This window comes from Chrysemys picta, chromosome 17 (assembly GCF_011386835.1).
Source record: "Chrysemys picta bellii isolate R12L10 chromosome 17, ASM1138683v2, whole genome shotgun sequence".
Classification (NCBI taxonomy): domain Eukaryota; kingdom Metazoa; phylum Chordata; order Testudines; family Emydidae; genus Chrysemys; species Chrysemys picta.
This window is the reverse complement of record NC_088807.1, coordinates 19,066,444-19,093,254: the sequence shown is the minus strand read 5'-3', so window position 1 is coordinate 19,093,254 and position 26,811 is coordinate 19,066,444. Positions and strand designations below refer to the sequence as shown.

General features: G+C 60.7%; 3 protein-coding genes across 4 annotated transcripts; 1 reads left to right on the top strand and 2 right to left on the bottom strand.

Moving 5' to 3' along the window:
• The first annotated feature begins 2,769 nt into the window (after positions 1-2,769).
• ZNF865 (zinc finger protein 865) lies at positions 2,770-7,339 on the top strand. Its single transcript, XM_065570899.1, has 2 exons — positions 2,770-2,923; positions 4,468-7,339. The coding sequence occupies exon 2, from the start codon at positions 4,486-4,488 to the stop codon at positions 7,207-7,209; it is 2,724 nt and encodes a 907-aa protein (XP_065426971.1). The 5' UTR covers positions 2,770-2,923; positions 4,468-4,485; the 3' UTR covers positions 7,210-7,339.
• A 7,960-nt stretch (positions 7,340-15,299) lies between these two features.
• LOC112060728 (zinc finger protein 628-like) lies at positions 15,300-19,603 on the bottom strand. The gene is made up of 2 exons (XM_042856176.2): positions 19,467-19,603; positions 15,300-18,981 (listed from the first exon to the last, which is right to left on the bottom strand). Exon 2 carries the CDS (start codon positions 18,946-18,948, stop codon positions 17,533-17,535), a length of 1,416 nt encoding a protein of 471 aa, XP_042712110.2. The 5' UTR covers positions 18,949-18,981; positions 19,467-19,603; the 3' UTR covers positions 15,300-17,532.
• Positions 19,604-21,764: 2,161 nt separating this feature from the next.
• Positions 21,765-24,553, bottom strand: LOC101948283 (zinc finger protein 581). 2 transcript variants are annotated; one of them, XM_024112480.3, is made up of 2 exons: positions 24,001-24,553; positions 21,765-23,599 (listed from the first exon to the last, which is right to left on the bottom strand). In XM_024112480.3, exon 2 carries the CDS (start codon positions 23,554-23,556, stop codon positions 22,906-22,908), a length of 651 nt encoding a protein of 216 aa, XP_023968248.1. In that variant the 5' UTR covers positions 23,557-23,599; positions 24,001-24,553; the 3' UTR covers positions 21,765-22,905. The 2 variants fall into 2 exon arrangements, with proteins under 2 accessions (XP_023968248.1, XP_005312105.1); XM_005312048.4 differs by having other exon boundaries at positions 23,989-24,552.
• Between the last annotated feature and the right edge of the window lie 2,258 nt (positions 24,554-26,811).

Below are 26,811 nucleotides of genomic sequence, written 5' to 3'. Positions count from 1 at the left end.
CGAGGCGTGATTTCCCTTTACAAAATCTGTGTTTACTGTTCCCCAACAAATCATGTTCATCTATGTGTCTTCACAATTCTGTTACATAAGAACATAAGAACGGCCGTACCAGGTCAGACCAAAGGTCCATCTAGCCCAGTATCCTGTCTACTGACAGTGGCCAATGCCAGGTGCCCCAGAGGGAGTGAACCTAACAGGCAATGATCAAGTGATCTCTCTCCTGCCATCCATCTCCATCCTCTGACAGACAGAGGCTAGGGACACCATTCCTTACCTGTCCTGGCTAATAGCCATTAATGGACTTAACCACCATGAATTTATCCAGTTCTCTTTTAAACTCTGTTATAGTCCTAGCCTTCACAACCTTCTCAGGTAAGGAGTTCCACAAGTTGACTGTGCGCTGCGTGAAGAAGAACTTCCTTTTATTTGTTTTAAACCTGCTGCCTATTAATTTCATTTGATGACCCCTAGTTTTTGTATTATGGGAATAAGTAAATAACTTTTCCTTATCCACTTTCTCCACATCACTCATGATTTTATAGACCTCTATCATATCCCCCCTTAGTCTCCTCTTTTCCAAGCTGAAGAGTCCTAGCCTCTTTAATCTCTCCTCATATGGGACCCGTTCCAAACCCTTAATCATTTTAGTTGCCCTTTTCTGAACCTTTTCTAGTGCCAGTATATCTTTTTTTAGATGAGGAGACCACATCTGTACGCAGTATTTGAGATGTGGGCGTACCATCGATTTATATAAGGGCAATAATATATTCTCAGTCTTATTCTCTATCCCCTTTTTGAATGCTCCCTAACATCCTGTTTGCTTTTTTGACCGCCTCTGCCCACTGCGCGGACATCTTCAGAGAACTATCCACGATGACTTCAAGATCTTTTTCCTGACTTGTTGTAGCTAAATTAGCCCCCATCATATTGAATGTATAGTTGGGGTTATTTTTTCCAATGTGCATTACTTTACATTTATCCACATTAAATTTCATTTGCCATTTTGTTCTTTATTGTAGTTTCAGCTAATTTGCCTGGCACTGAAGTTAGGCTTACCAGCCTGTGTTTGCCAAGATCACCTCTGGAGCCTTTTCGGTGTCAAATTAGCTATCCTCCAGTCATCTGGTACAGATGCTGATTTAAGTGACAGGTTACGTACCTCAGTTAGTGGGTCTGCAATTTCCTATTTGCGTTCCTTTAGAACTCTTGGGTGAATACCAGCTGGGTCAGGTGACTTATTGCTGTTTAATTTATCAATTTATTCCAGAACCACCTCTAATGATACATCAATCTGGGACAGTTCCTCAGATTTGTCATCTAAAAAGCTAGCTAGCTAGAGGGGGTGGATGGGGATGGATAGCTAGGTATTTAAAAGTTCTTCTCATACTCTTATGTAGGCTTGGAAGGTTTAGGTTTTTTATAGATCAATGTCAGTAAATGTCAATTTCACTGCGCACACACAGAAAAAACACTTCCATTGATAATAAATCTAAATTTGCAGCCAGGCAAAGTAGGAAAAATGCTGCTTGAAAATTTTTTAGAGTTTGGCTTAAGGCTCTTTGCTTTGTCTATTTGGACATGTGATGTTGACAATTTGCGTTTTAATGGTTATAACACTTTAACTTTTTTGCATCTCAGCGGCTACTGCCGTTAAATAATTATTGTCTGGCCCTCCCTGTGCCAGAGACCTTCCCCCATCATTCCCCACCGCCGTGAAAATTGAAATCAATAAAAATGCTTAAAAATAAATAGAATGAGTACTTGTGGCACCTGAGAGACTAACAAATTTATTCGGGCATAAGCTTTCGTGGGCTAAAACCCACTTCATCGGCTGGTTCTTTTTGCTGATACAGACTAACACGGCTACCCTTCTGAAACCTTAAAAATAAATGTCGATGTTGCCCGTTGAACAAAATAAAATCTGAATTCTGCCAAGCTCGCATTTCTGGGCCGGGTTTGCATTCTGTGTATGGTTTCTAAATGCATTTTGATAGGTGTTTTTTTAATTACTTTAAAAAGTGCAAAATCTCCCTCTCAATGTAAAGTCTTTATTCCTGAAACACACGCACAATAAATCAAACGATCCATTAAAAAAACTCAGATCAAATCTGCTTTTTAAAAATTCAATTCCCCCCCTCCCCCACCAATCAACAAAAAATGGCAAAAAAAAAAGCAACACGTTTGTCTGGAAAACTTTTGTTGTCAAAAAAGGGCTTTTCGATTAAAAAATGGGGGGGTGGGAGTGGTTCTAGCCGCAGAACAACAGACAGGCTGGACCAGTGGCCTCAACTAGCCCAATATCCCAGCCCCAACCCCCCCAGGGAGCCTGTTATGGGAGAAGGTGGTGCCCCCAAAGCCCCTGCCGGGGGGGGGACACCCACAGAACCCCAGGCTGGAGGAGGAGAGACTGGGGGAGCCTGGGGTTTTGTGGGGGTGGAAGGAGGGAAATCGGTTCACTCCCGGGGTCTAGTGGTTAGAGCGGGGGGGGGGGCTGGGAGCCAAGACTCCTGGGTTCTCTCCCTGGATCTGGGGTGGGGAGTAGTGGGGTGCGGGGGAGCCCGGACGCCTGGGTTCTCTCCCCGCTGTCGGGGGCGGGGAGGCTCGGACGCCTGGGTTCTCTCCCCGCTGACGGGGGGGGGGCGGAGGGGGCTCGGACGCCTGGGTTCTCTCCCCGCTGACGGGGGGGAAGCGCAGAGCGCGGTCCCCGCTAGGACCCGGCGGCGGCGGAAGTGGGGCGGCCCCAGTGAGGTGGGGCCGGGCCGGGGGGGCCGGTTCCGTCTCCGGTGGGGGCGGCGCTTCCGGCCGGGCCTGTCCGAGCTGGGATCCAGCAGCGGCCCCCCCCCCGGCCCGCAGCCCCCCAGCCCCGAGCCCAGCCCCCCCGGAGTCCCCCGCGCCCCCCGCCCGGAGCCGGGGCCCCCGAGAGGTGAGTGACCCCCCCCGAGTCCCCCCCGTGTGTGTGATCCAGAGATCGCCCCTCTCCCATAGCCCCTCCCCCACAGGCACCCTCAGCCCCTCCCCCAGCCCCATAGCCCCGCCCCCTCAGCCCCTCCCCCATAGAGCCCCCGTCCCTCCCCCATAGGCACCCCCAGTCCCTCCCCTCAGCCCCATAGACCCCGCCCCTTCCCCAGCCCCTCCCCCCACAGACACCCCCTTGTGTGCCTCAGACAACCCCCACAGCCCCCCCTGTCTGTGCCCCATACACCCCCCACAGCCCCTCCTCCCACAGACACCCCTGTGTGTGCCCCAGACACCCCCCACTTCCCCTCCTCCCACAGACACCCCTGTCTGTGCCCCAGACACCCCCCACTTCCCCCTCCTCCCACAGACACCCCTGTGTGTGCCCCATACACCCCCACAGCCCCTCCTCCCACAGACACCCCTGTCTGTGCCCCATACACCCCCACAGCCCCTCCTCCCACAGACACCCCTGTGTGTGCCCCAGACACCCCCCACTTCCCCTCCCCCACAGACACCCCCATGTGTGCCCCGTACACCCCCACAGCCCCTCCCCCACAGACACCCCTGTCTGTGCCCCGTACACCCCCACAACCCCTCCCCCACAGACACCCCTGTCTGTGCCCCATACACCCCCACAGCCCCTCCTCCCACAGACACCCCTGTCTGTGCTCCATACACCCCCACAGCCCCTCCTCCCACAGACACCCCTCTGTGTGCCCCAGACACCCCCCACTTCCCCTCCCCTACAGACACCCCCATGTGTGCCCCGTACACCCCCACAGCCCCTCCCCCACAGACACCCCTGTCTGTGCCCCGTACACCCCCACAGCCCCTCCCCCACAGACACCCCTATGTATGGCCCGTACACCCCCACAACCCATCCCCGGAGGTGAGTGATCACCCATAGATACTGGTACAGCTCCTATCCGTGCATCCCATACAGCCCCCCGCACACACCTCCTTCCCCCTCAGCCCCTCCCCACCCCAGTACCCCCCGACTCCTTCAGTAAGGCTTGTTACCCTTCGCCCCACCTCAGTCCCTCATAAATCTCCCCCCCTTGTGAGAAAGATAAGTGAGCCCCCCAGCCCGTACACGGACCACATCCCCCCCCAGTCTATCCCCCATGAACCCCTACCGCTATACACCCCTCTTCCTGGCCATGGATTTGTATCCCCCCAATGCTCCGCCCCGCTGATAAAATAACAGTGATAAAGTGCTGAGTCCCCGTGTAGCCAGTCCCCGCCCCCCCTCCGAGGGGCTCTGTCCCAGCGCCGGGCGAGGGGTCCCCGTGTAACCAGTCCCCGCACCCCACCCCCCGGGGCTGCGTCCCAATGCAGGGCGAGGGGTCCCCGTGTAGCTAGTCCCCGCCCCCACCCCAGTGGCTGGTGTGAATTGATCTCATGCATTCGGAGTGCACGGGGCGCGGGGGGGGGTCCTCAGGTGGGGCGGGCGGCCTGATCCTGCTCTAACCCCCCCGCCCCGCTTCCCTCCCTGCCCCCTCCCGGCAGCGTCCCTCCCTGGAGGAGATGGAAGCGAATGCGAGCGACGAGGGCGTCCATTTCCAGAGCTACCCCTTCGACTTCCTGGAGTTCCTGAACCACCAGCGCTTTGAGCCCATGGAGGCCTACAACCAGGAGCACGCCAAGGCCGTGGCCTCGCTGCCCTGCCCCCAGCCCCCCTACGAGTATCCCCCGCCGCCCGCCGGCGCCCCCCACTTCGACCGCCCTGCCCCCGCCAAGCCCAAGGACTTCAAAGCCGAGGGCCCCGCCCCCTCCGCCTCCGGCGCCGCCCAGCCCAAGAAAGCCGAGCCCGGCACCGCCCCCCCGCAGCAGTACAGTGCCGCCGCTGTGCCCGCCGCCCCTCCGCTCTTCGACGGGGCGGGGGCTTTCGGCGCCCCCCAGTGGGGCATCGTGGACCTCTCGGGGCACCAGCACCTCTTCGGGAGCCTCAAGCGGGGCGTGGGCACGGCCCCGGCCCCGGCGGCCCCGGCCGACAGCCCGGCCGGCAAAGACGACAAAAACTATTTCCGGCGGCTGAAGTACTTCATCGACCGGCGCTTCCCCTGCGGCGTGTGCCAGAAATCCTTCAAGCAGTCATCCCACCTGGTGCAGCACATGCTGGTGCACACGGGCGAGCGGCCGTACGAGTGCTCCACCTGCGGCCGCACCTACAACCACATCTCCAGCCTCATCCGCCACCGGCGCTGCCACAAGGAGCCGCCTGAGGCCGGCCCGGCTGCCGCCGCCGCCACCGCCCACCTGCCGCCGCCAGCCCCGGCCACCGAGCCGGCCGGGGAAGGCAGCCCCAGCCCAGCCCAGCCCGATGGCCCCTTCACCTGCTCCCTGTGCTGGAAAGTCTTCAAGAAGCCAAGCCACCTGCACCAGCACCAGATCATCCACACTGGCGAGCGGCCCTTCAGCTGCTCCGTCTGCGAGAAGAGCTTCAACCGGCGCGAGAGCCTCAAGCGCCACGTCAAGACCCACTCGGCCCTGCTGCGGGTGCCCTGCGGCGTCTGCGGCAAGGAGTTCCGGGACGCCGCCTACCTGCTCAAGCACCAGGCCTCCCACGCCGGCCCGCGCCCCAACTACAAGTGCGACGTCTGCGGCAAGGCCTACGCCGCGCCCCAGAGCCTGCTGCGCCATCGCCAACTCCACGAGGGGGCCCCCGCCCCCCCCAAGGATGCCCCTACCACCGACTCGGCTCCAGCCGCCTACCAGGGGCCCTTCCTGCTCCCCAATGAGGCCCCCCACGCCGAGGGGGAGGCCAAGGCGGCCTTCGGCAACGCGGCGCTGCTGGGGCCCCACCCGCTGCTGCTGGGGGCCGGCAAGAGCTTCTGCTGCGGCATCTGCGGGCGCGGCTTCGGCCGGCGGGAGACGCTGAAGCGGCACGAGCGGATCCACACGGGCGAGAAGCCGCACCAGTGCTCGGTGTGCGGCAAGCGCTTCCGGGAGTCCTTCCACCTCACCAAGCACCACGTGGTGCACACCCGGGAGCGGCCCTACAAGTGCGAGCTGTGCGGCAAGGTCTTCGGCTACCCGCAAAGCCTCACCCGCCACAAGCAGATCCACCGGCTGCAGCTGCCCTGCGCCCTGGGGCCCGCCGGCGCCCTGCCCACCGAGGGGCTGAGCTACGGCTGCTCCGACTGCGGCGAGCGCTTCCCCGACCTCTTCCACGTCATGAGCCACAAGGAGGCCCACATGGCCGACAAGCCGTACGCTTGCGACGCCTGCGGCAAGTGCTTTGGCTTCATCGAGAACCTCATGTGGCACAAGCTGGTGCACCAGACGGCCCCCGAGCGGCTGCTGCCCGAGGGGGCCTGCGCCGAGGCCGCCCCGCCCCCCGGGCCCGCCGGCTGCCTGGAGAACGGGCTACCCGGGGAGGCGCAGGCCAGTGCCGCCGCTGCCGCCGGCCTGGCCTCCCTGGTGGCCCCGTCCGAGGAGCACCCCATGATCCCCAGCGGGGAGCGCTTCACCTGCGGCATCTGCGGGCAGAGCTTCAAGCACTTCCTGGCGCTGGTGACCCACAAGTACGTGCACCTGGTGCGGCGCACGCTGGGCTGCGCCGTGTGCGGGCGCAGCTTCGCCGGTGCCTACGACCTGCTGCTGCACCGCCGCACCCACCTGCAGAAGCGCCACTTCAGCTGCTCCGTCTGCGGCAAGCGCTTCTGGGAGGCGGCCCTGCTGATGCGCCACCAGCGCTGCCACACCGAGGAGCGGCCCTACCGCTGCGCCGTCTGCGGGCGCGGCTTCCTGCGCTCCTGGTACCTGCGCCAGCACAAGGTGGTGCACACGGGCGAGCGGGCCTACAAGTGCGCCCTGTGCAACAAGCGCTTCGCCCAGTCCTCCAGCCTGGCCGAGCACCAGCGCCTCCACGTGGTGGCCCGGCCCCAGCGCTGCCAGACCTGCGGCAAGACCTTCCGCTACCGCTCCAACCTGCTGGAGCACCAGCGCGTGCACCTGGGGGAGAAGGTGTACCGCTGCGACCTCTGCGGCAAGAGCTTCTTCTACCTCTCGTCCATCCTGCGGCACCAGCGGGCCCACAACGCCCGCCGCGACCTGCGCTGCTCCGCCTGCCTCAAGCTCTTCAAGGACCCCAAGTACTTCAGCAAGCACGTGCAGACCCACCAGGGCGGGCACCCCTTCAAGTGCAGCACCTGCGGCGAGGCCTTCGCCAACACCTACGGCCTGAAGAAACACCGGCACCTCCACAAGCTGGAGCGCCTGGCCGCCCTGGGCCACAAGGACCCCTGAGGGGGAGAGACGGGGGAGGGGGCAGGTTGGGGGCAGACTCCTTAGTGCCACATATCCACCGGGTGGGGGGCAGGTTGGGGGCAGACCCCTTTAGTGCTATGGAAGCATTGGGGGGTGTGGTAGGTTGGGGGGGCAGATCCCTTAGTGCCATGTAATCACCGGGGTGGGGGGCAGGTTGGGGGGCAGACCCCTTAGTGCCACGTAACCACCGGGTTGAGGGGCAGGTTGGGGGGCAGACCCCTTAGTGTCACGTAACCACCGGGGTGTGGGGCAGATTGGGGGGCAGACCCCTTAGTGCCATGTGTCCACTGGGGTGGGGGCAGGCTGGGGGGCAGACTCCTTAGTACCACTTATCCACTGGGGTGGGGGGCAGGTTGGGGGGCAGACCCCTTAGTGCCTCGTATCCAGTGGGGTGGGGTGCAGACCCCTTAGTGCCATGTAACCACCGGGGTGGGAGGCAGGCTGGGGGCAGACCTCTTAGTTTCACGTATCCACCAGGAGGGCGGAAGGTTGGGGGCAGACCCCTTAGTTCCACGTGTCCACTGGAGTAGGAGGCAGGTTGCGGGGCAGACCCCTTAGTGCCACGTATCCACATTCTGTGGTGCCCCCCCCATTTCCATGCAGGAACCTAGGACTCTGTGGCCCCCTTGGGTGACAGCGCCCTGCCCCACTGGAGGACATCTCGGACCCTCCCGATTTAAGGGAGCTTCCTCCACCCCTGCTGATTTGCCACGGACTCCCTGCCGGGCAGAGGCTGCTGGACCTGGCACTGCCGAGGGGGCGAGACCCCCAGTACTTTCCTGGACCCGGCCCTCTCCCAGTGCCCCCCCGCATTGATGGGGGGAGTTTGGTGGGTCTCGCCGGCTGACTGTGCCCAGCGGTGCACGCTGGGACCCCGGCGGACTGAGGTGGGCACGGTGCCCACCAAACGGCCCTTCCCCGGCCGGCGTCTGGACAGCGGCACCCAGCCAGGGCTCGACACGGACAGGAGCAAAGGCCAGGGACACTCCGGGCTTCTCCCTCCCCACGCAACAGCCTGGAGCTAGGGCTGGCCAGGACCTGAAATCCCGCTGGATGGGGGCCATGGCCGTCTGAAGGAGGCGCTCTCTGCAGGACCGTCGCTCCGGCCACCCACGTGGTGCACCCTGGGGCTGGAGACTAATGCTGGGGGGCTGCTTTCCCGCTGGCTGGTGACCCCCCTCCCAACTCCCTGTTTTGCAGGGTGGACGCAGGCCAGGCCCCAAGATGGACCGAGGAGCTGTGCCACGATTCGCTGGCAAAGCCCCCAGGCGGCTCTGCAGTGCCCAGACCAGCAGGATGGGCCCTGGGGCGTCCTGGTGCCAGTGTGGAGCTGGTAATCAGGCCCGGGGGGGGGGGGGGAGCTGGCTGTGCAGTGGGGCTGCCTCCCCCCGAGTGGGGCCAGCCCTGGGGCTCAGACCGCGGGGGCGGGGGGCTCTGCCACAACGAACTCTCCAAGGGTCAGACAGGTCCTAGTGGCTGGATCTGGGGGTTAACCCAGCTGGTCGGAAGTGCATGGCCCAGGGGGCGGCTCTGTTCTAACCTGAACTAGCCAAGCGGAGCAGCCCCATGCGGGTGGGAAGCTCAGAGCCACGGCCAGACACACCAGGAGTTGCAGCAAATATCCCCAGTTCTGGCTAGCTGGCTACCCTTCCCTCCCTCCGTCCCCTTCCCTCCATCTCTCCCTCACTCCATCTGTCCATCCCGCCTTCCATCCATCCACCCCCATCCCCTCCCTCCATCTCCATCCCTCCATCTGTCCATCACTCCATCCATCCCCATACCCATCCATCCATCCCTTTCTCCACCCCCATACACCTCCATCCATCCATCTGTCCCTCACTCCATCCATCCATCCCTCCATCCCCCTCCATACACCTCCATCCCCATCGATCCATCTGTCCCTCACTCCATCCATCCCCATACCCACCCATCCATCCATCTATCCCTCCTTCCCTCCCTCCATCCACTCCATCCCCATCCACCCCATCCCCATCCCCATCCATCCACCCTGATCCACCTCCATCACCATCTGTCCCTCCCTCCATCCACCTCCATCCACATCCATCCATCCGTCCCTCACTCCATCCATCCCTCCCTCCATCCCCCTCCATACACCTCCATCCCCATCGATCCATCTGTCCCTCACTCCATCCATACCCACCCATCCATCCATCTATCCCTCCTTCCCTCCCTCCATCCACTCCATCCCCATCCCCATCCCCATCCCCATCCCCATCCATCCACCCTGATCCACCTCCATCACCATCTGTTCCTCACTCCATCCATCTCCATATCCATCCATCCATCCCTCCCTCTCTCCTTCCCTCCCTTCATCCACCTCCATACACATCCATCCATCTGTCCCTCACTCCATCCATCCCTCCCTCCCTCCATACCCATACCCATATCCATGCCTCCATCACCCCATCCATCTGTCCGTCACTCCATCCATCCCCATACAGACACCACCGTCCATCCACCCCAACCCCATCCATCCCTCCCTCCTTTCCTCCCTCCATCCACCCCCATACCTCCAGCCATCCGTCCCTCCCTCCATCTCCTTCCATCCCCATCCCTCCATCTGTCCCTCCTTCCCTCCCTCCATCCACCTCCAGCCATCTGTCCCTCACTCCATCCATCCCTCTCTCCTTCCCTCCCTCCATCCACCCCATCCACCTCCATCCCTCCTTCCCTCCATCAACCCCATCCATCCATCCCTCCTTCCATCCACCCCGATCCACCTCCATCCATCCGTCTCTCTTTCTATCCCTCCATCCACCTCCATACCCATCCAGCCTTCCCTCCCTCCATCCATCCATCCCTCCTTCCATCCACCCCATCCATCCCTCCTTCCATCCACCCCGATCCACCTCCATCCATCCATCTCTCCTTCTATCCCTCCATCCCCATCCATCCATCCACCTCCATACCCATCCATCCTTCCCTCCCTCTATCCACCCCATCCATCTGTCCCTCACTCCATCCATCCCTCCCCCTACCCATCCATCCATCTGTCCCTCCCCATACCCATTCATCCATCCCTTCCTCCATCCCCGTCCCTCCCTCCATCCCTCACTCCATACCCATACCCATCCATTCCTTCCTCCCCATACCCATCCATCCATCTCCATACTTACCTATCCCTCTCTATCCGCACACTGGCTCTCTCTCCCCATATGCACCCATCATCCGTCTGTCTCAGTGACTTTCTCCCTTGGGATCCACAGACCATGGCTAGGGATTTCCAAAGGGCTCTGCACCTCCATTCGAAATGTTTAGGGTCCACAAATGAAACTGGTCTAGCATATCCCTCGAACACGCACTCACAGCTCTTTGTGTTTCACACTCCTCTATCGATCTGACTCCTGGGTTCTCGACCTGGCTCTGGCAGGGGAGTGGGGTCTAGTGGTTAGAGCAGGGGGGTGGGGGAGACTGGGAGCCAGGACTCCCAGTCTCCTGGGTAGGGAGTGAGGTGGGGAAGGGCACCCCCAGCCCCTTTGCAGCTCCTTCCATCTCGCCGGCCCCTCTCCAGGCGGAGGCAGCGAGCCGCCAAGCAGGGCAAACACCCACCCCGGCAGCTGCACCCTGGAAAGAGGGGGTCGCAGGGGCCCCTGCGCTTTAGGCCACAGGCAGAGTGAGGACTCCAGCGGCTCCTACCGGAGATTGGCCATGCCCAGCCCTGCCGACTCCTCCCCTCCCGTTTTGTTTTATAACCACACGGCTCTATAAATACATATAAATATATAGATCTATAATTTTCTAACCCCTGAGAGGCAGAGCCGGGGCTGAGCTGCCCCTCCTTCTCCCCCCTCCCCAATGGAATGACTTAAAAATATGTCTCCGTGTCTCTCCCCCATCAGCACAAATTCACTCCTCCTCCCTCCCGGGCTGGCGGAGACCCCGGTGCTGCTGGGTCCTGGTTGGGAAAGGGGGGGAGGGGACTGGTGTGGGGACAGGGGCGGGGTGTGTGTGTGTCTGTCAAACTCAACCCCTGTCCCCTGCTGTTGACATGTAACTTCCCTGGTGTTGTACAGATGAAACTGATTAAAAACCGTGGATGCGTATTTATTAGGTGTGTTACGGTAGCTCTGGGCACCCAGCCCTGGCCTGGGATCCCCCTGCGCTAGGAGCTGTATATTGTGTATTAGGTGTATTTCAGTAGTTCCAGGTGCCCTGCCATGGCCTGGGATCCCCCTGCGCTAGGTGCTGTATATTGTGTATTAGGTGTATTTCAGTAGTTCCAGGTGCCCTGCCATGGCCTGGGATCCCCCTGCACTAGGAGCTGTACATTGTGTATTAGGTGTATTACGGTAGTTCTAGGTGCCCTGCCATGGCCTGGGATCCCCCTGCACTAGGTGCTGTACATTGTGTATTATGGTAGTTCTAGGTGCCCAGCCCTGGCCTGGGATTCCCCCTGTGCTAGGCGCTGTACAAACCCAAACAAAGAGAAGGTTCTTGCCCCGAAGAGCCGACAGTCTCAGTATATGATGAGACTCCAGCTGGAGACAGTCAGGCGGCTGGGGGAGCAGAATGGAACAATGGGACAATATTTGTCCCTGTGGACAGGTGCCCCCCCACGATGCCCCCGTGTGGCCAGAGTGGTACTGCAGGCACCTTGCCTCAGTTTCCCTCTGTCTTCCCGGAACATTTCACCCACAACTAGTCTTTAAAACACCCTTCCCCCTCCGGTGGGGTCTAATTCATTCTGATTCATTTGTGCCCCTGTTAGATTCTGGGGTGCACAGCCCTCCTTGGGTGGCCATGTGGTCCCACTCCGGACCTCCCCAGCTTGTGGGCTCACCCCCAAGGTTCAGGGGCCCACAGCCCTCCTTCCTGGGGGGCCGTGTCCCAGCTCAGATCTTCCTCCAGGAGCTCTGCTGATGAGTGGGGATCCCCCGGTCCCCTGGCTCAGCCCAGGACCTTCCCCGGGTGGGTCTGAGACCCCCAAGTCCCTGCCTGGGGAGGCTGGCAGTGGAGGCCACCTATCCCTGCCCAATTCACAAGACATCTGGGCCCAGGTCCTGCAAATGGATATAAATTGGCCATCAGGAAGTTTAGACTTGAAATTAGACGAAGGTTTCTAACCATCAGAGGAGTGAAGTTCTGGAACAGCCTTCCCAGGGGAGCAGTGGGGGCAAGAGACCTATCTGCCTTCAAGACTAAGCTTGATAAGTTTATGGAGGGGATGATATGATGGGATAGCCTCATTTTGGCAATGAATTGATCTTCGGCTATTAGCGGTAGATGCCCAATGGTCTGTGATGGGCTGTTAGATGGGCTGGGATCTGAGTTACTACAGATAATTCGTTCCTGGGTGTCTGGCTGGTGAGTCTTGCCCACATGCTCAGGGTTTAGCCGATCGCCATATTTGGGGTCAGGAAGGAATTTTCCTCCAGGGCAGATTGGCAGAGGCCCTGGGGGTTTTTCGCCTTCCTCTGAAGCGTGGAGCACTTGCTGGAGGGTTCTCTGCACCTTGAGGTCTTTAAACCACGAGTTGAGGACTTCAATAACTCAGACATAGGTCAGGGGTTTGTTACAGCAGTGGGTGGGTGAGATTCTGGGGCCTGCGCTGTGCAGGAGGTCAGACTAGATGATCATAATGGTCCCTTCTGACCTTAAAGTCTGTGAGTCTATAAGTCCTAGGGGTCTGCCACTGTCCCCTTGCCGGATACAGACTGTCCTGGTTTCCTATCACCCCCGGGCTGGGGTAACTGACCCCCACCCCGAAGCCCCATTACTGGGGGCGCGCTCAGCATCCCAGCTGCCCGGAGAGGGATGAGGAGGCAGCTTTGCGGCTGGCTGTGGCCCCCCAGCCCAGACGGCACCGTGGCACCGTGCCTGGTACGACGAGGCCGGGGAAGGTCGGACAGGCGGCAAAGGGCTGAATCCGCAGCAAGGCGGTGTGAGGTTGGACACTTGGGAACTTTCCGGCTCTGGGGGCTGCTCCACTCCAGAACAGGCTCCAGGGGGGTCCCCGTCACCGGAGGGATTTAGACGGGTCAGGCAAGCCCCTGTCCGGGATGGGTGCACTTGGCCCTGCCTCAGTTTGGAGTGCAGGAGGGGGGTGATGCCCCCTCGAGGCCCCATCCAGCTCCACGGTGCCTGGCTCACGCCAAGGGAGGAGACGCAGCAGATGGACAGGCTCTGTCCTACCGCAGGAGAAGGAGCCAGTGGTGGAGGGGCTGTGAGCGTATGGGGGGAGGCCTGGTTTCCCGCGGCATCCCGGGCTGAGCCCTGGGGGCCGTTCTCTGCTCTCAGCCACCCCATTGGGGGTCTCCCTCATTGGAGCCCCCTGGTGATTGGGGGGGGCTGCTGCACCGAAGTGTTGGCTTGGCCCTGCCTCAGCGCGGGGGACTGGTGTTGAGTGAGATCCCCTCCGGCCCGAGGTGTCGGATTCAGTGTCAGCGCCCGCTCCCCAAACCCAGCCACCAAAATGAGCCCGAAGGATCCCAGCCTCCCCGGAGACCCAGCCATGCTGTGCTGCCAAGGCCCATACCAGGGTGAGGAGTGAGGTGGGACTTGCCCCAGCCAGGGGGCGGGCGATGCGGTGACCCCGAGGGGCTCGGAGAGCCGGCTTCGCGGCAGTGTCCTGGAGCAAGTTGGCATCAGGGCCGGCCGGGCACCGGGGAGGGAGGATGGGCCGTGGGGATTGCAGAGACGTGGGACCCCATTGACGCAGCCCGGCTGGGAGGCTCTGGAGAGGGGTCCGAGCCGCAGGTTAAGGGTCCTGGGGCATGGAGGCTGGGGGTGCTGGCCGCAGAGATGGTGACAGGAGAGCTTGGGGGGAAGACGGGTGAACTGGGGCTCCCTCTGGTGGGGGTGGGGAACGTGGAAATCACAGCAAGGGCCCATCTACCCTGGTATCCTGGCTCCCAACGGGCATTTCAGGAAGCTGCAAGGGACCCTGCGGTTCTGGCCCAACGGGCCCCATGCTCTGGGTAGGGAGGGGGGGCTGGGAGCCAGGACTCCTGGGTTCTATCCCCGGCTCTCGGTCTAGTGGTGGGGCCTGGGGTGGGGAGGAGCCTGGGAGGCCGGACTCCTGGGTTCCCTTCCCTGTCTCCCTGTGGGGCCAGTCCCCTCCCCCGGAGCAGTGCAGAACACGCCTGTGCCCACGCCAGTTTTCTGAGCTCTGCCCCGAGGCCTTGGTTGCCCCCTGTGGTTCCCAAAGTGCAGTGCGGCCCTTGAGCGCCCCGGGAGAGGGGCAGCCCCCGCCCCCGGCACAGTGCGGGTGACATGGGTCTGGTGCTGCTCCCTGAGCATCAGCCGCTGGCATTGTGGGGGTCAGCAACCCCACACTGCCAGGGGGCCTCCAATGGGGGGCCCCCCAGGGTGGGGTGGCTGAGAGCAGAGCGTGGGTCCCGGGGTTCAGGCTACGGGGGGCTCTGCGAGGATCCAGCTCCTCTCGGGGCAATCGCTGCTCCCTGGGCGCTGCGCTGGGCCATGCTTCTGGCTACTGCGGCCCCCAGACTCCTGAAGGCTCGGGGGGGGGGGGGGCGGGATGCTGCAGGAAGCCAGGCCTCCCCCCCCCATCCGCTCGCATCCCCTAGCCACTCCCACGTGTTGGCATCGCGGGAGGCAACAAGCAGAGAACGGGCGAGGCCAAGCTGCCACCCGTGCCCAAGGCACCGGCCGTGGCAAGGAACTGATTAGATGAGAGATGCCCAGATGGTGCCAGTAGGCGACACCCCCACCATGTGTAGGTGAACCCCCTCCCCACAAAAAATGTGTTCCTTCCCTGCCCCCAAATCTAGCCATCAGCAGAGCTCTTTGTAGTCACGGCCCTGCACCCGAGCCCGGCTCTTCTTGCTCAGTGAGCTCGCGGGGCCGGGCCCAGCTCTGGTAGCTTGGAGGGTAGGAGACTCGGGACACCTCGGACGTGCCAGGGGCCACAGCCCACTTGGCTGGCGTGTTGGCTGGCCCAGCGAGGTGCAATGAGCGTCTTCCAGCCTCAAACCACCGCTCCAAAGGCAGCTGCAACCCACCCCCTGAAACCCAGCGCATCTCACGGCCGACGTCTTTCCCTCGCGCCCGCCGGCCACTCCCCGGCGAGCAGAGACAGCCACACAGTGTGATCTGCCAACGGGATTTAATAGAAGGGCTCCGGGGATGGATCCGTGAGGCTGAAACTATCCCAGGCGCCTGCTACAAGCAGAGAGATCCTGCCCACGGCCAGGGAATTCGGCCCCCACCCGCCCACAGCCACCGGTAACTCCCCCGGCGGTGTCCGCCTTCCACGGGCCGAGGGGACGCCTCGCTGGTACCAGGCCCATGCGCTGCGACGGGACAAGGCGAGGGGCACGTGGCTGTTGGGACCAGAGAGGGACTTCATGGTGGCACAAACAGCTGGTGACGTGGGCGACAAACGCGATGCTGAGTTCTGCTATGCCCGGCGTCTCCCCAAGGGAGCTGGAGCTGGTGCCTTCAGAAACTCCCAGCCTAGATGTAGGGGCCACGCGGGTCCTCCCAGGCCAGAGAATTGCCACTCCGAGCTCCCTGCAGCCAGCCCATATCTGATCGTCGAGCTAGCGCCAAGCTTGATTTAGTGCCTCCTGCTGGTGGAGATGCCACCCTCTCCTCTGATGAGCTGCCCCAGTGCTGAATTCCCCCTACCCTGTGAAAAACACGCCCCTTATTTCTAAGCCTGAATGTCTCTGGCTTCCGCCCTGCTGAACTGGGTCCCTCTGCTAGCAGAAATCTTGCCCCCAGAGACGTTCTTCTCTGGCGAGTCTCAGGAGGAGGAAAGCTGTGAAACTGGAGCCCTGGAGGAAGGGAAGGACGGGGGCACTTGGACAGATCCTTTCAAACTCCCGAGGTCAAGTTTCTAGGCGGGATCAAGCCGAAGGGGGGAAATCACCAAAAAACGTGCCACACGCGTGGGAAATGTTTGCCGTGCCGGTGAAAAATACTCACCAACTGTGCACTGCTGTGGTTTTCTTCCACCCCCCAAAAAGTGAAAAAACTCATCAGCCAAGCTTTAAATGACTCACAGGTGCCAGTCAAACACGTGTACAGGGTGCTGCAGTGTCAGGAGGAGGAGCTCACCCAAACGGTCTCCACCATGGCTGGAAATTTGAACAGTTGGTCAGTATTGGTTCTTCCGATATCTATGGAAATGAAGATCAGGCTGAATTTGTGTGTTGTCTCGAAGGAGCTGCATAATACCCCCTACGGCACAACCAGCGAGCCCAGTGGAAAAGCAAAGATTTTGCAAGAGCGAGGTTCCAGGATGTGAAGACCATATTGAACACTGAAGAATATTTCTTTTCTTCCAAGATGCAGTGAATTATCACATTGAAGAGGCTTGGCTGGGAGAGGAAGAAATCTGCTTTAGATAATTTTCTGTTGATACTCGAGATTCCCCCGTTTTTGCATCCCATGATTGCATTAGGTCTTTTGGCCACAGCATGGGCACCGTGAGCTCCCGTTCTGCTGATTATCCACCACGCCCCCCCCGCATCGTTGTCAGAGTCGCTGCTCCCCAGGAGAGGGTCCCCCAGCCCGCACGCACGGCCGACATCTCTGTTCCTAGCTGGATACATTGGCATTTAGCCGTATTTAAACGCAGCTTATTTGCTCGCGCCCAGTTTACCAAGCGATCCAGATCAGTGACCTGGATCAGTGACGTGGCCTCTTCGGTACTCCTGCCATTTTTAGTTCACCCGCAAACTTGCTGGGCGATGATTTTATGTTTTCTCCCAGGCCGTTGATAAAACCGGTAAATAGCGTCGGGCCGAGAACGGGTCCCCGAGGGACCCCGCTGGAAACGCACCCACTCGATGATGCGTCCCCAATAACCGTTACCTTTTGAGCTCTATCAGTTAGTCAGATTTTAAGCCATTTATTGTGGGCCACGTTTATTGGGCACCATTTTAGTTTCTTAATCAAAATGTCGTGCGGTACCAAGTCAAAATATTATATCAAAACTATGACCTTTATCAACCAAACTTGTAATCTCTGGAGAATTGGGGGGAAACTGATTTGTTTTGCGGGTTATTTTCCACCTTGTGGAGCGGAAATGGCCCCACAATGTTTTATAGCGGGTGGGAGACGTTCTGGTTATTTTTGAGGTTTTGGGTTGGAAAAAAATTCATCCCACAAAGGTGAAAAACAATGTGGTGAAAACTGGGTGGGTGAACACTTCCCCCAACCGCACTCCAGAGCATCTCACGGCAGGACGTACGTGCGGGGGAGATCTCTGCTAGCAGAGGATTTGGCTGGGGCATTTTCACTCTCAGCCCAGTGCCACACCGCCTGGCCATGCCACGGCCTCCCCGACTGCTCCACATGCCAACGACTCCGCGCTCACCCCAGCGGCGGGTGCACGGCCCGGAGGTGCCGGACCACCCACCGGCGCTCCTGGAAGCTCTTTCCGCACAGGGCGCAGCGGTGGGGGCGCTCCCCCGAGTGCACCCGCCGGTGCTTGGCGAAGTTGGAGGCGTTGTTGAAGCTCTTGGGGCAGACGGGGCAGCGGAAGGGGCGCTCGCCCGTGTGGATGCGCTGGTGGGTGGACAGGGCCGAGGACTGGGTGAAGCGCTTGCTGCAGACCCCGCAGGCGAAGGGGCGCTCGCCCGTGTGCACCCGCAGGTGCTCCTTCAGGTCCGTGGCCCGCTTGAAACGCTTGGAGCACACGAAGCAGATGTATTGCCGGGCATCGGGCAGGGGGGCGGGCGGCCTGCCACGTGAGGAATGGGCATTGGGGCTCGGGCACCAGGGAGTGGCATGGACCGGCTTGCCCTGTCCAGGAACAGCAGGGCTAAGGCCCCAGGGAGGGGCATGGACTGGCACACCCAGCTCGTGGGCATCAGGGCTTGGGCACAATTGGGGCGCCCGGTCCAGCTTTTCCAGCAAGAAGCAGTGAGCACAACCACCCTCCTCTTCCTCAGCCGCTCTTCCTCCGTCGCCAGGTTCCCCGCAGCCCGAGTCACCGGGGGACAGCCGGGCACCCGTGCCAGGGACAGGGGAGCCCTGCTCTGCATCTCGCTCCACTGCCAGACACCGCCATGCCCCGGGGCACCGGCTTTCCGCCAGCCCCACCGCCGCCGGGCACACACCGTTAGCCAGGAAGTCAGGCCTGGGGCCTTTGGCAGAGGACCCCAGGGGCACCCACGTTAGTGCCAGCCCCTTGGCGTCACCACCGCTGTCTCGCGCCAGGTCCTTGGCACCCCCACCAGTGTCCCGCTGGCTCAGGGGGACGGGGGGGCAGCCGATTTCGCTGCCCAGGGGCTGGGCGTGGATGCGCTGGTGCTTCTTGAAGTTGGAGGCGTTGTTGAAGCTCTTGGCGCAGACGGGGCAGCGGAAGGGGCGCTCGCCCGTGTGGATGCGCATGTGGCCGGTCAGCACTGAGGACTGGGTGAAACGCTTGCCGCACACCCGGCAGCGGTAGGGGCGCTCGCCCGTGTGCACCCGCTCGTGGTCCCGCCGGTCCGAGGAGCGCTTGAAGCGCTTGGGGCAGAAAGAGCAGGCATAGGGCTTAGCCGGGGGGGCGGTGTCCCGCCCGGCGCGGGGCTGCGGGGCCACTGCCGGCAGGGAGGGCTGGGCAAGGACCGGGCGTGGCCCCAGGTGGGCGTGGCAGCGGGTGCTGAGGCCACTGGTCCCCTCCTGGCACAGCGGCTCCAAGACGTACTCGGGGCACCCACTTCCTTCCTCCTCCTCTTCCTCCTTCACCCTCACCACCTGGATCTCCAGGGGCTCCCCCGCCAGCCTGCGCTGCCCCCTCATGGTGGCTGGGGTCTCCGGGCTGCTTCCCAACCCCTGCGGGAAAGAGGGAAAGGAAGGGTGTAAACTCAAGGGAGAGACAAATGGGGATGGGAATAGAACCCAGGAGTCCTGGCTCCCCCCGGCTCTACCCACTGGCCCCCACTCTCCTCCCAGAGCCAGGGAGAGAACCCAGGAGTCCTGGCTCCCAGCCCCCCCCCGGCTCTACCCACTGGCCCCCACTCCCCTCCCAGAGCCAGGGAGAGAACCCAGGCGTCTTGGCTCCAGCCCTTCAAGTGAATCTGCTGGATGTTGTGGGGGGGGGCTGGCATTGAGGGGGCTGCCCCCCCCGGGGGCCCACAGGGAGCAGCTGGGCTCGGCGCTGGGTCCCGCACGGAGCAGGGGGGGCAGGGGGCTGCCTGGGGGGGCAGGGTCCCCCCCCAGCTGGAGTCTCCCCCTGGCCCATTTAACCCCCGAGTGGCCGGGGGGATCCCCAGCCCCATGCACCGCCGTCCCCTCCCTTTGTCCCCTCGCCCCCTCACCTGGCCCGGCTCAGCACCGCCCCCGGCCTCCCCCAGCCCCGGGCCGCCCCGCCCCTTTAAGGGCCCAAATCCCGGGATTTAAAGGGGAGGGCGGCGGAGATTTTCGTGTCCGGCCTTTCTTGCCTGCGGTCAAAAAATCAAAGCTGGGTTGTTTTTCTTTCAAGAGACAGGGCGGGGGGGGAGGTCCCCCCCGGCTTCCCCTGCCCCCACCGCCAGCAGCGAAGGAACAGATCCCCCCCCCCCGAGGTTGGGCTGTGAAGGGCGAACCCAAGAGTCCTGACTCCCTCCCCCCAGCAACCACCCCCCTCCCAGAGCCAGGGAGAGAACCCAGGAGTCCTGGCTCCCAGCCCCCCGGCTCTAATCACTAGACCCCACTCAAGGTGCATTCGAGGTGCAGAGCCTGACCTGTAACCCTTACCCCCGACACCCCCAAAACTCCCACCATCGCCACCAGAACCCCCACCCCCATCAACAGTTCCCCCCCACAGCACCCTGGGGCGCAGCAGCATCACCTCAGTGAGGAAGGGAAACCGAGGCACAAGGAGGGCAAAGGTCAGATATCCCAGAGTCCCATGGGGCCTGGAGCCACATTCAGCACCACCCTCAGGGCTCTTCTCCAAGCCAGATATTCTCGGTGGTGAAATGAACATTCAGCCACCCAGGTGGGCACAGTGTGGCCAAGGCCTGGGCAGAGAACCCAGGAGTCCTGGCCCCCAGCCCCCCCCCTGCTCTAATCACTAGCCCTCACTCCCTTCCCAGAGCCAGGGAGAGAAGCCAGGAGTCCTTGCTGCCAGCCCTCCCTGCTCTAACCACAAGCCCTCCCTGCTTTAACCACCAGACCTTAGGGGGGGTCTATGGGAGAACCAACATCCAAACCCAGCTCACCTTTAAGGCCGCCAATGAGCCAGGCCAATGGCTCCCTCAGTGGCTGGCGCACACACAGGGTGTGTCTACACAACACACACAGCCTGCGCTGACTCACATTTGAGCTGAAGCCCTCACACAAATCAGCCCGATCAGCCCGCACTCGGGACTTGGCTCCCAGGGCCCCGCTAGGGGGGGTGGGGCAGAGCCCACGTTCTGCTGAGCCGCCGAGCCAAACCCTCTTTCTGCAGTGCGGACGCAGCTGTAAACCCAGGTTTCCAATTCAGTGTGGACGCGCAGGCACGGGCTTGGCCACACCAAGTCCCAAAGACCCGCGTACACAGTGCAGTGTGGACGTACCTTAATTGGCCCAGACATATGAGGGTCTGGGCCAGAGATCCTACCAGGTAACAAAACCCATCATTTCTGGCAGGACGTTTTGAAAACCTGTCTTCTTTTTATCAAAATCCCCTGCTAAATTTTTTGAGGGAGCTGCCCCCCAAAAAAACCAACCAACCAACACACACCTGAAAAAATGGCAGTCTTTGAAAACCATTTTTGATGCAAATGACCAGATCTTGGTTCAAACAAATTCTGGTGCAAAAATTCTGGTTGTCAAAATGTTTGGGTCTTGAAAACCGACTGGGTAAACAATTTAGTTGGTTTGTTTCTGGTCATAAGTTTCACCTTTCGAATACTTTGGATGCTTGGCGAAAGGTTTGGGGGTTTTGTTTAAGAAAACGGTTGGTTAAAACATGTCGGTTTTTCAGCAAAAGTTTTCTTGCTGTTGGGAAAACATTTTTAGTAAAATGATAGTAAAAAAAATTTCAGGGTTGGAAAAAAAATGGATTAAAAATTGGGAAAAATGTGTTTCTGCTAAAAAAAATGCAACTATTTTTTATTTGAATAATGTGATTTGCAGTGAAAATTTTTAGTTTCAAAAACTTTTTTTCTAAAAGTATGTTCAGTTTAGAAAATGGATTTTTTGATAAAAAGTTTTGGGATTTTAAGCACGATTTTCAGTTGAAACAAACTGGGGTTTCAAAATGCATCTTCAGTCAAATAAATTGGTTTTTAAACCACATTCTCCGTCCATTTCTTTTGCTTTTGGTAGGAACGTTGGATTCTCAAAACCCCCAAACTTTTAATGAAAAACTGAAGATTTTCACCCCCGAAATGCCAGTTTTCTTGGTCCAAACACCTGGTAAAAAAAAGGGTTTTGCTGGAAAATAACTAGTGAGACATGCGTGGTAAATAGCCGCTTGGGACCCAAAGCTGTATCTTGCCTGATGTAATTTTTGGTACCAAACCAGCCCCCTAGCTTCCATCCAGCAATGAACTGGACTCTCCCCTCCCCCCCCGGCCCCGCCCCTGCCCCTGCCCTGCTGGAAATCAAACCCCAGGCCCGACACTTCATTCCACACACACAAAAACAACCAAAAAAAAAGTGTTTTAATTAATAATAATAATTAAAAAACCAAGATAACGAAGATTCCACCGTAAATCGGAGCTGTGGAGAGGGAGCAGGTGGCCAGGCCGGGCACCTTGGAGTGATCTGGGCTTGATGGCCTGTGGGTCCAGTTCTGTCGTTGGATTTCCTTCTCCGGGGCGATTGGGAGGTGGGGAGTCCTTGGGGGGGCGTCCCACTCCCCTGCCTCCACCTGCAGCTATTTGGGGGCGCCAGACCGAAAAACACAATGTGAAGATTGGTCCCAGTGCATGGTGGGCCTTCCGTGATGGTCCTCAGCCGTTGGTCGCTGTTTGAGGCAGGATACCGGGGCAGATGGGCCTCTGGGACTGATCCGGGGGCAGGGAGGGGGTGGAATACCAGGTTAGATAGGCCAGTGGGGCTGCTCCAGGGAGCAGGAGAGGGCCGGATACTGGGTAGATGGGCCATCAGGAGCAATATGAGCCTATTTCTAGGGAATGTAGAGTCACCGCGACACTCTATGGGGGTGGCCAGGACAACCCCCCTCCTCCCCCCAACCACTGGCTGTAGGACTAAGCTATCTGTCCCTAGAGGGGACAGGCCCCGTGCCACATTCCCTGCCCCTCTGAGCCAGCCAGTCCCTGCCCTGGGGCCAGATGGGAGCTGAAGCCCCCTAGAGGGGAAAGGCCCTGGGCCCCATTCCCTGCCCCCTGAGCCAGCCAGTCCCTGCCCTGGGGCTGGATGGGAGCCAGCGCCCCCTAGAGGGGAAAGGCCCCTGCCCCATTCCCTGCCCCCTAGTGAATTACCACCGATAAGTCCCGTATTTACCCGAGTGCTCCAGGACCCACATGGGCTCGGATTGACCTGATCCAAGCTGCCCTGCCCTATCTGCGAGGGGCAGCCTGTCATGGGGCGCCGTGGGGGGCATCTGTGAGGAGGCCAATGCCTTGGGCTAGGGCACGGGGGGCTGCCCACAGGGATACAGGGCACGCCTCCCTCCCCTAGACAGGGTGTGGGGGTACAGTAGACCCATGTGGGGACAAGGGTTGCTACATGGCTAACCCATGGGGAGTTGCCAGTCCGGCTCCAGGGCTCCCCGTGCCCATCAGGGCGGCGCCGGTCCGGCTCCGGGGCTCCCCGTGCCCGTCAGGGCGTGGGCGGCTGCTGGCGGTGCTTGCGCCGGATATGCCGCTGGAGCGTGTTGCGCTCGCCAAAGCGCATGTGGCAGTCCTCGCACTGGAAGGGGCGCTCGCCTGTGTGCACGCGCTGGTGGTGGGCCAGCTCGCCGGCGTCGCGGAAGCTGCGCTGGCAGATGGGGCACTGGTGGGGCTTGCGCCCGGCGTGGGTGTACTTGTGCCGCTCCAGGTGGGACGTGCGCTTGAAGGCCTTGCCGCAGGCCCGGCAGACGTGGGGCTTGTGCTCCGAGTGGGTGATGCTGTGCCGCTGCAGATAGGAAAGGTACTCGAAGGTGCGGGAGCACACGGGGCAGCAGTACACCTTCCGCAGCCCCGCTCGCTCGCCCGCCGCGCCCGCCTCCTCCACCAGCACCGTGTAGGGCAGCCCCTGGCTGTCGATCAGCAGGTAGCGGCCGTAGCGCGCGGCCTCGCCCTGCTCCGGCCCAGCCTCCCCAGGGCCAGGGGGCCAGGGTGGGGCCCGGGGGGCCCGCGGCCGCCCAGCCTCCTCGTCCTCCTCCAGTTTGAGCCGGCGCCCGGACGGCTCCTCCCGGGCCGGGGGCTGGTGCCGGGGGTCAGCGGTTCCGTCCCTGGGGGGGCGCGGGCCGAAGGGATGGAGATCCATGGGGCGGGCGGCGCCCCCCGCTGGCGGGACCTGTTCAGAGCGTCTGGAAGGAGAAACGGGGGGGATGGGAGGGGAACGATCAGGTGTGTGTCATAGACCCCGCACCACGTACAGGAGTCTCCGAGGGCTCGGGGCAGGGGTGAGAATGGGGCCTTTTCCCTCTGGGGGGGCGCGGGCTCCCATTCAGCCCCTGGAGGATTCTGGGTCCCAGCTCAGTTCTCGGTGGGAGAAGTGGCCTCCCACTTCACCCCATGGCCACCCACTGGCCCCTGACCCCCCCTCACTGCCCCAGTGTTCCCGTGCCACCACCTGCTACCACCCACTGCCCCTCACCCCCACTGCTCCCTCCTAGCCCCCTGCCGCCCCAGCACACCCCCACCCCTGCCATCCTCCACTGCCCCTGGCACCGCCCCCCTGGGGGGGTTAATTTACCTTCCCAGGTACCTGTGCCCAGTGTCCCGTCCCCGGGCTCATCGCGGCTCTGGTGCCCACATGGCCGGCCGGGCCAGCGCCGGGCACGGTGCCCTCAGCTCATGGTAGCGCTGGGGCCGGCTCCGAGCCGGGCCCGGGGAGGGATCCAGCTGGGGGGGCCGGCACAGGTCCGGTCCAGGCTGGGGGCGGTACCGGTCCAAACCCGGCTGGATTTGGTGGTACCGGTCCGGTCCAGACTGAGGGGGACGGAACCGATCCGGAACCGCCTGGGGGTGGGCGGCACAGGTCCGGTCCCGGCTGGGGGGGCGATACAGGTCCGGTCCAGGCTGGGGGGGCGGCACCGGTCCGATCCGGTCCAGGCGTGGGGGGGGCGGCACCGGTCCAGGCTCTACGCGCCCGGCGCCCCCCTGCGCCCCGGGGCCATGTGCCGCCCCCTGCGGGCTCTGGCGCCCTGTGACGGCCCCGGCGTGGGGGGGTCGGGGGGGTCCCGTCTGTCTCTGTCCGTCCGTCCCTCCACCCGCAGCAGGAGCCGGTGTCGCTGCAAAAGCCGACCGGGTGGAAACGCCGCGCTCCAATCCGGCCCCGGACGCCTGGGTTCCGAGCGAGACGGGGGGGCGGCAGATACCCCCCTCCCCCCACCTCAACCCCCGAGGGAAAACCCAGCCACAGACCGATCTTGGGGGATGTCTGACCCCAGGCAACTCCTCGCACGCCGCCTGTATCCGGCCGTCTGCATACACCGCCCAGAGCCGAAGAGAACCCAGGCGTCCTGGCTCCCAGTCCCCTCTAACCACTAGACCCCACTCCCCTCCCAGAGCCAGGGGGAGAACCCAGGCATCCTGGCTCCCTGCCCCCTTTAACCACTAGAGCCCACTCCCCTCCCAGAGCCAGAGGGAGAACCCAGGCGTCCTGGCTCCTATCCCCCTCTAACCACTAGACCCCACTCCCCTCCCAGAGTCAGGGGGAGAACCCAGGCGTCCTGGCTCCCTGCCCCCTCTAACCACTAGAGCCCACTCCCCTCCCAGACCCAGAGGGAGAACCCAGGCATCCTGGCTCCCTGCCCCCCCCCCCCATTCTAACCACTAATTGAATGAATTGCATTATCCCTATTTCCCCCCTTTTCTCTTTAGGGTATTTTCTCACTTCCCCACACTGCTGGGAGGCGGGGGGCTGTGGACAGCAGCTGCCCAGTGGGACCTGTGCCGAGTGCTCTCCAATTCACCTCACTAGTTAGGGCAGGGGGTCTCAAACTGGGGGTCGGGACCCCTCAGGGGGTTCCGAGGTTATTACATGGGAGTCGCGAGCTGTCAGCCTCCAGCCCAACCCCGCTTTGCCTCCATGTGAAAGGGGTCACCAGAACAGAACTTTGAGAACCACTGAGTTAGGGTGTCTGTCAGAGCAGAACAATGAGCTGGATCAGGGCCAGTGCCCCCTAAAGGGAAGAGGCCATGTGCCCCATTCCCTCACCGCCCCAAGCCAGCCAGTCCCTGCCCTGGTTTTTCTGGGCCAAAATCTCCCCTTTGTGTGGTTGGTTGCTCAGAAGGGTTTTTGTGGAGAGATTGGTCTGTACACACACACAGAGCAAGGCCCAGCCCCTCCAGCAGGGGGAGACACACACACACACACACAGATTTCAGAGTAGCAGCCGTGTTAGTCTGTATCCGCAAAAAGAACAGGAGGACTTGTGGCACCTTAGAGACTAACAAATTTATTAGAGCATAAGCTTTCGTGGACTACAGCCCACTTCTTCGGATGCATATAGATACACACAGAGATACTCCATGTTGGACTAGTTTGCTCTTGTAACTTTAATAGTGTTTCTTGTAGAAGCCACCAGCTCCCCTTTCCCCCTAGAATCGCATCCCCAGGGACCTCGGCCTCGTCCCCGTCTGGCATCTTTATTGTGCTGCTTTCGCTCTTTGCCTTTCACCTGATCATTTCACGATCACTTTCCCCCACGGGGCCATCCACCGCCCGGCTCTCAGCCAGATCCTCCCTGCACGTCAGACTTGAAAACACCCCCCACCCCACTTCCCTCCTCCACCTTGGGAAACAAAGGAATTGTCCCCAATGCCATCCAAGAACTCAGACGCTCCGCGTTGTCTTCTGGAGGGTTCAAAGTCCCTGATTCCCATCAGGTCCAGTGCTTTGAATACATCTGTTATTGGCTCTAAAAATGTCTCGTCTGCCTCCTCATTTGGTGGCCTGTAGCTAGACGTGGGAGGATTGATCAGCAAACATCGGTAGACGTCAATTTCCTTGTCAATTTCCCCACACACGCCTGGGCCCATGAAGAACTACCTCCATGGCTATTCATTGCGGTTTCCAGCTAGGCCTAGTCAGCACCGCGCTGCTGGAGGACTTGGTCGGGTTTGATAAGTCGCGGCGTATATTTCGACGTGTGCTGGTGACAAATGGCGCTATAAAGCGTTCACGTTTTGAATCTCAGCGTCTGCCGTTGTTAAATCATTAACCCTCCCCGTTGTCTGACTGCCCCCCATAAGTTCCCACAATGGTTAAAAGGTAAATAGATAAAAACAGGGGAGGGGAGGAGAAGAAATGTTGATACAATCTGCTAACATTAAAACTAAATAGAGCAGAGCCCTACCACGACATTGGCCCTGGTTTCCACTTCCCCGTTTTATCTTCACCCAGAGAGAATTTCGGCATCTCTGCCCCTCTCCAATCTTCAGATCTCAGAGCAAGTGTACACGTTCTTGAGATACAGTTCAGCATTTCCCCCCTTCTTGCACTGCCTGACCTTCCTCGACCAGCTGTACCCCTCGATTCCGCTATTCCAGCCGGCTGCTCTCACCCTCACGT

What these genes read in the sequence shown, in the direction of transcription:
- ZNF865 (XM_065570899.1), top strand. Translation starts at nt 4,486, where the DNA reads ATGGAAGCGAATGCGAGCGACGAGGGCGTCCATTTCCAGAGCTACCCC.
- LOC112060728 (XM_042856176.2), bottom strand. Translation starts at nt 18,948, where the DNA reads ATGAGGGGGCAGCGCAGGCTGGCGGGGGAGCCCCTGGAGATCCAGGTG.
- LOC101948283 (XM_024112480.3), bottom strand. Translation starts at nt 23,556, where the DNA reads ATGGATCTCCATCCCTTCGGCCCGCGCCCCCCCAGGGACGGAACCGCT.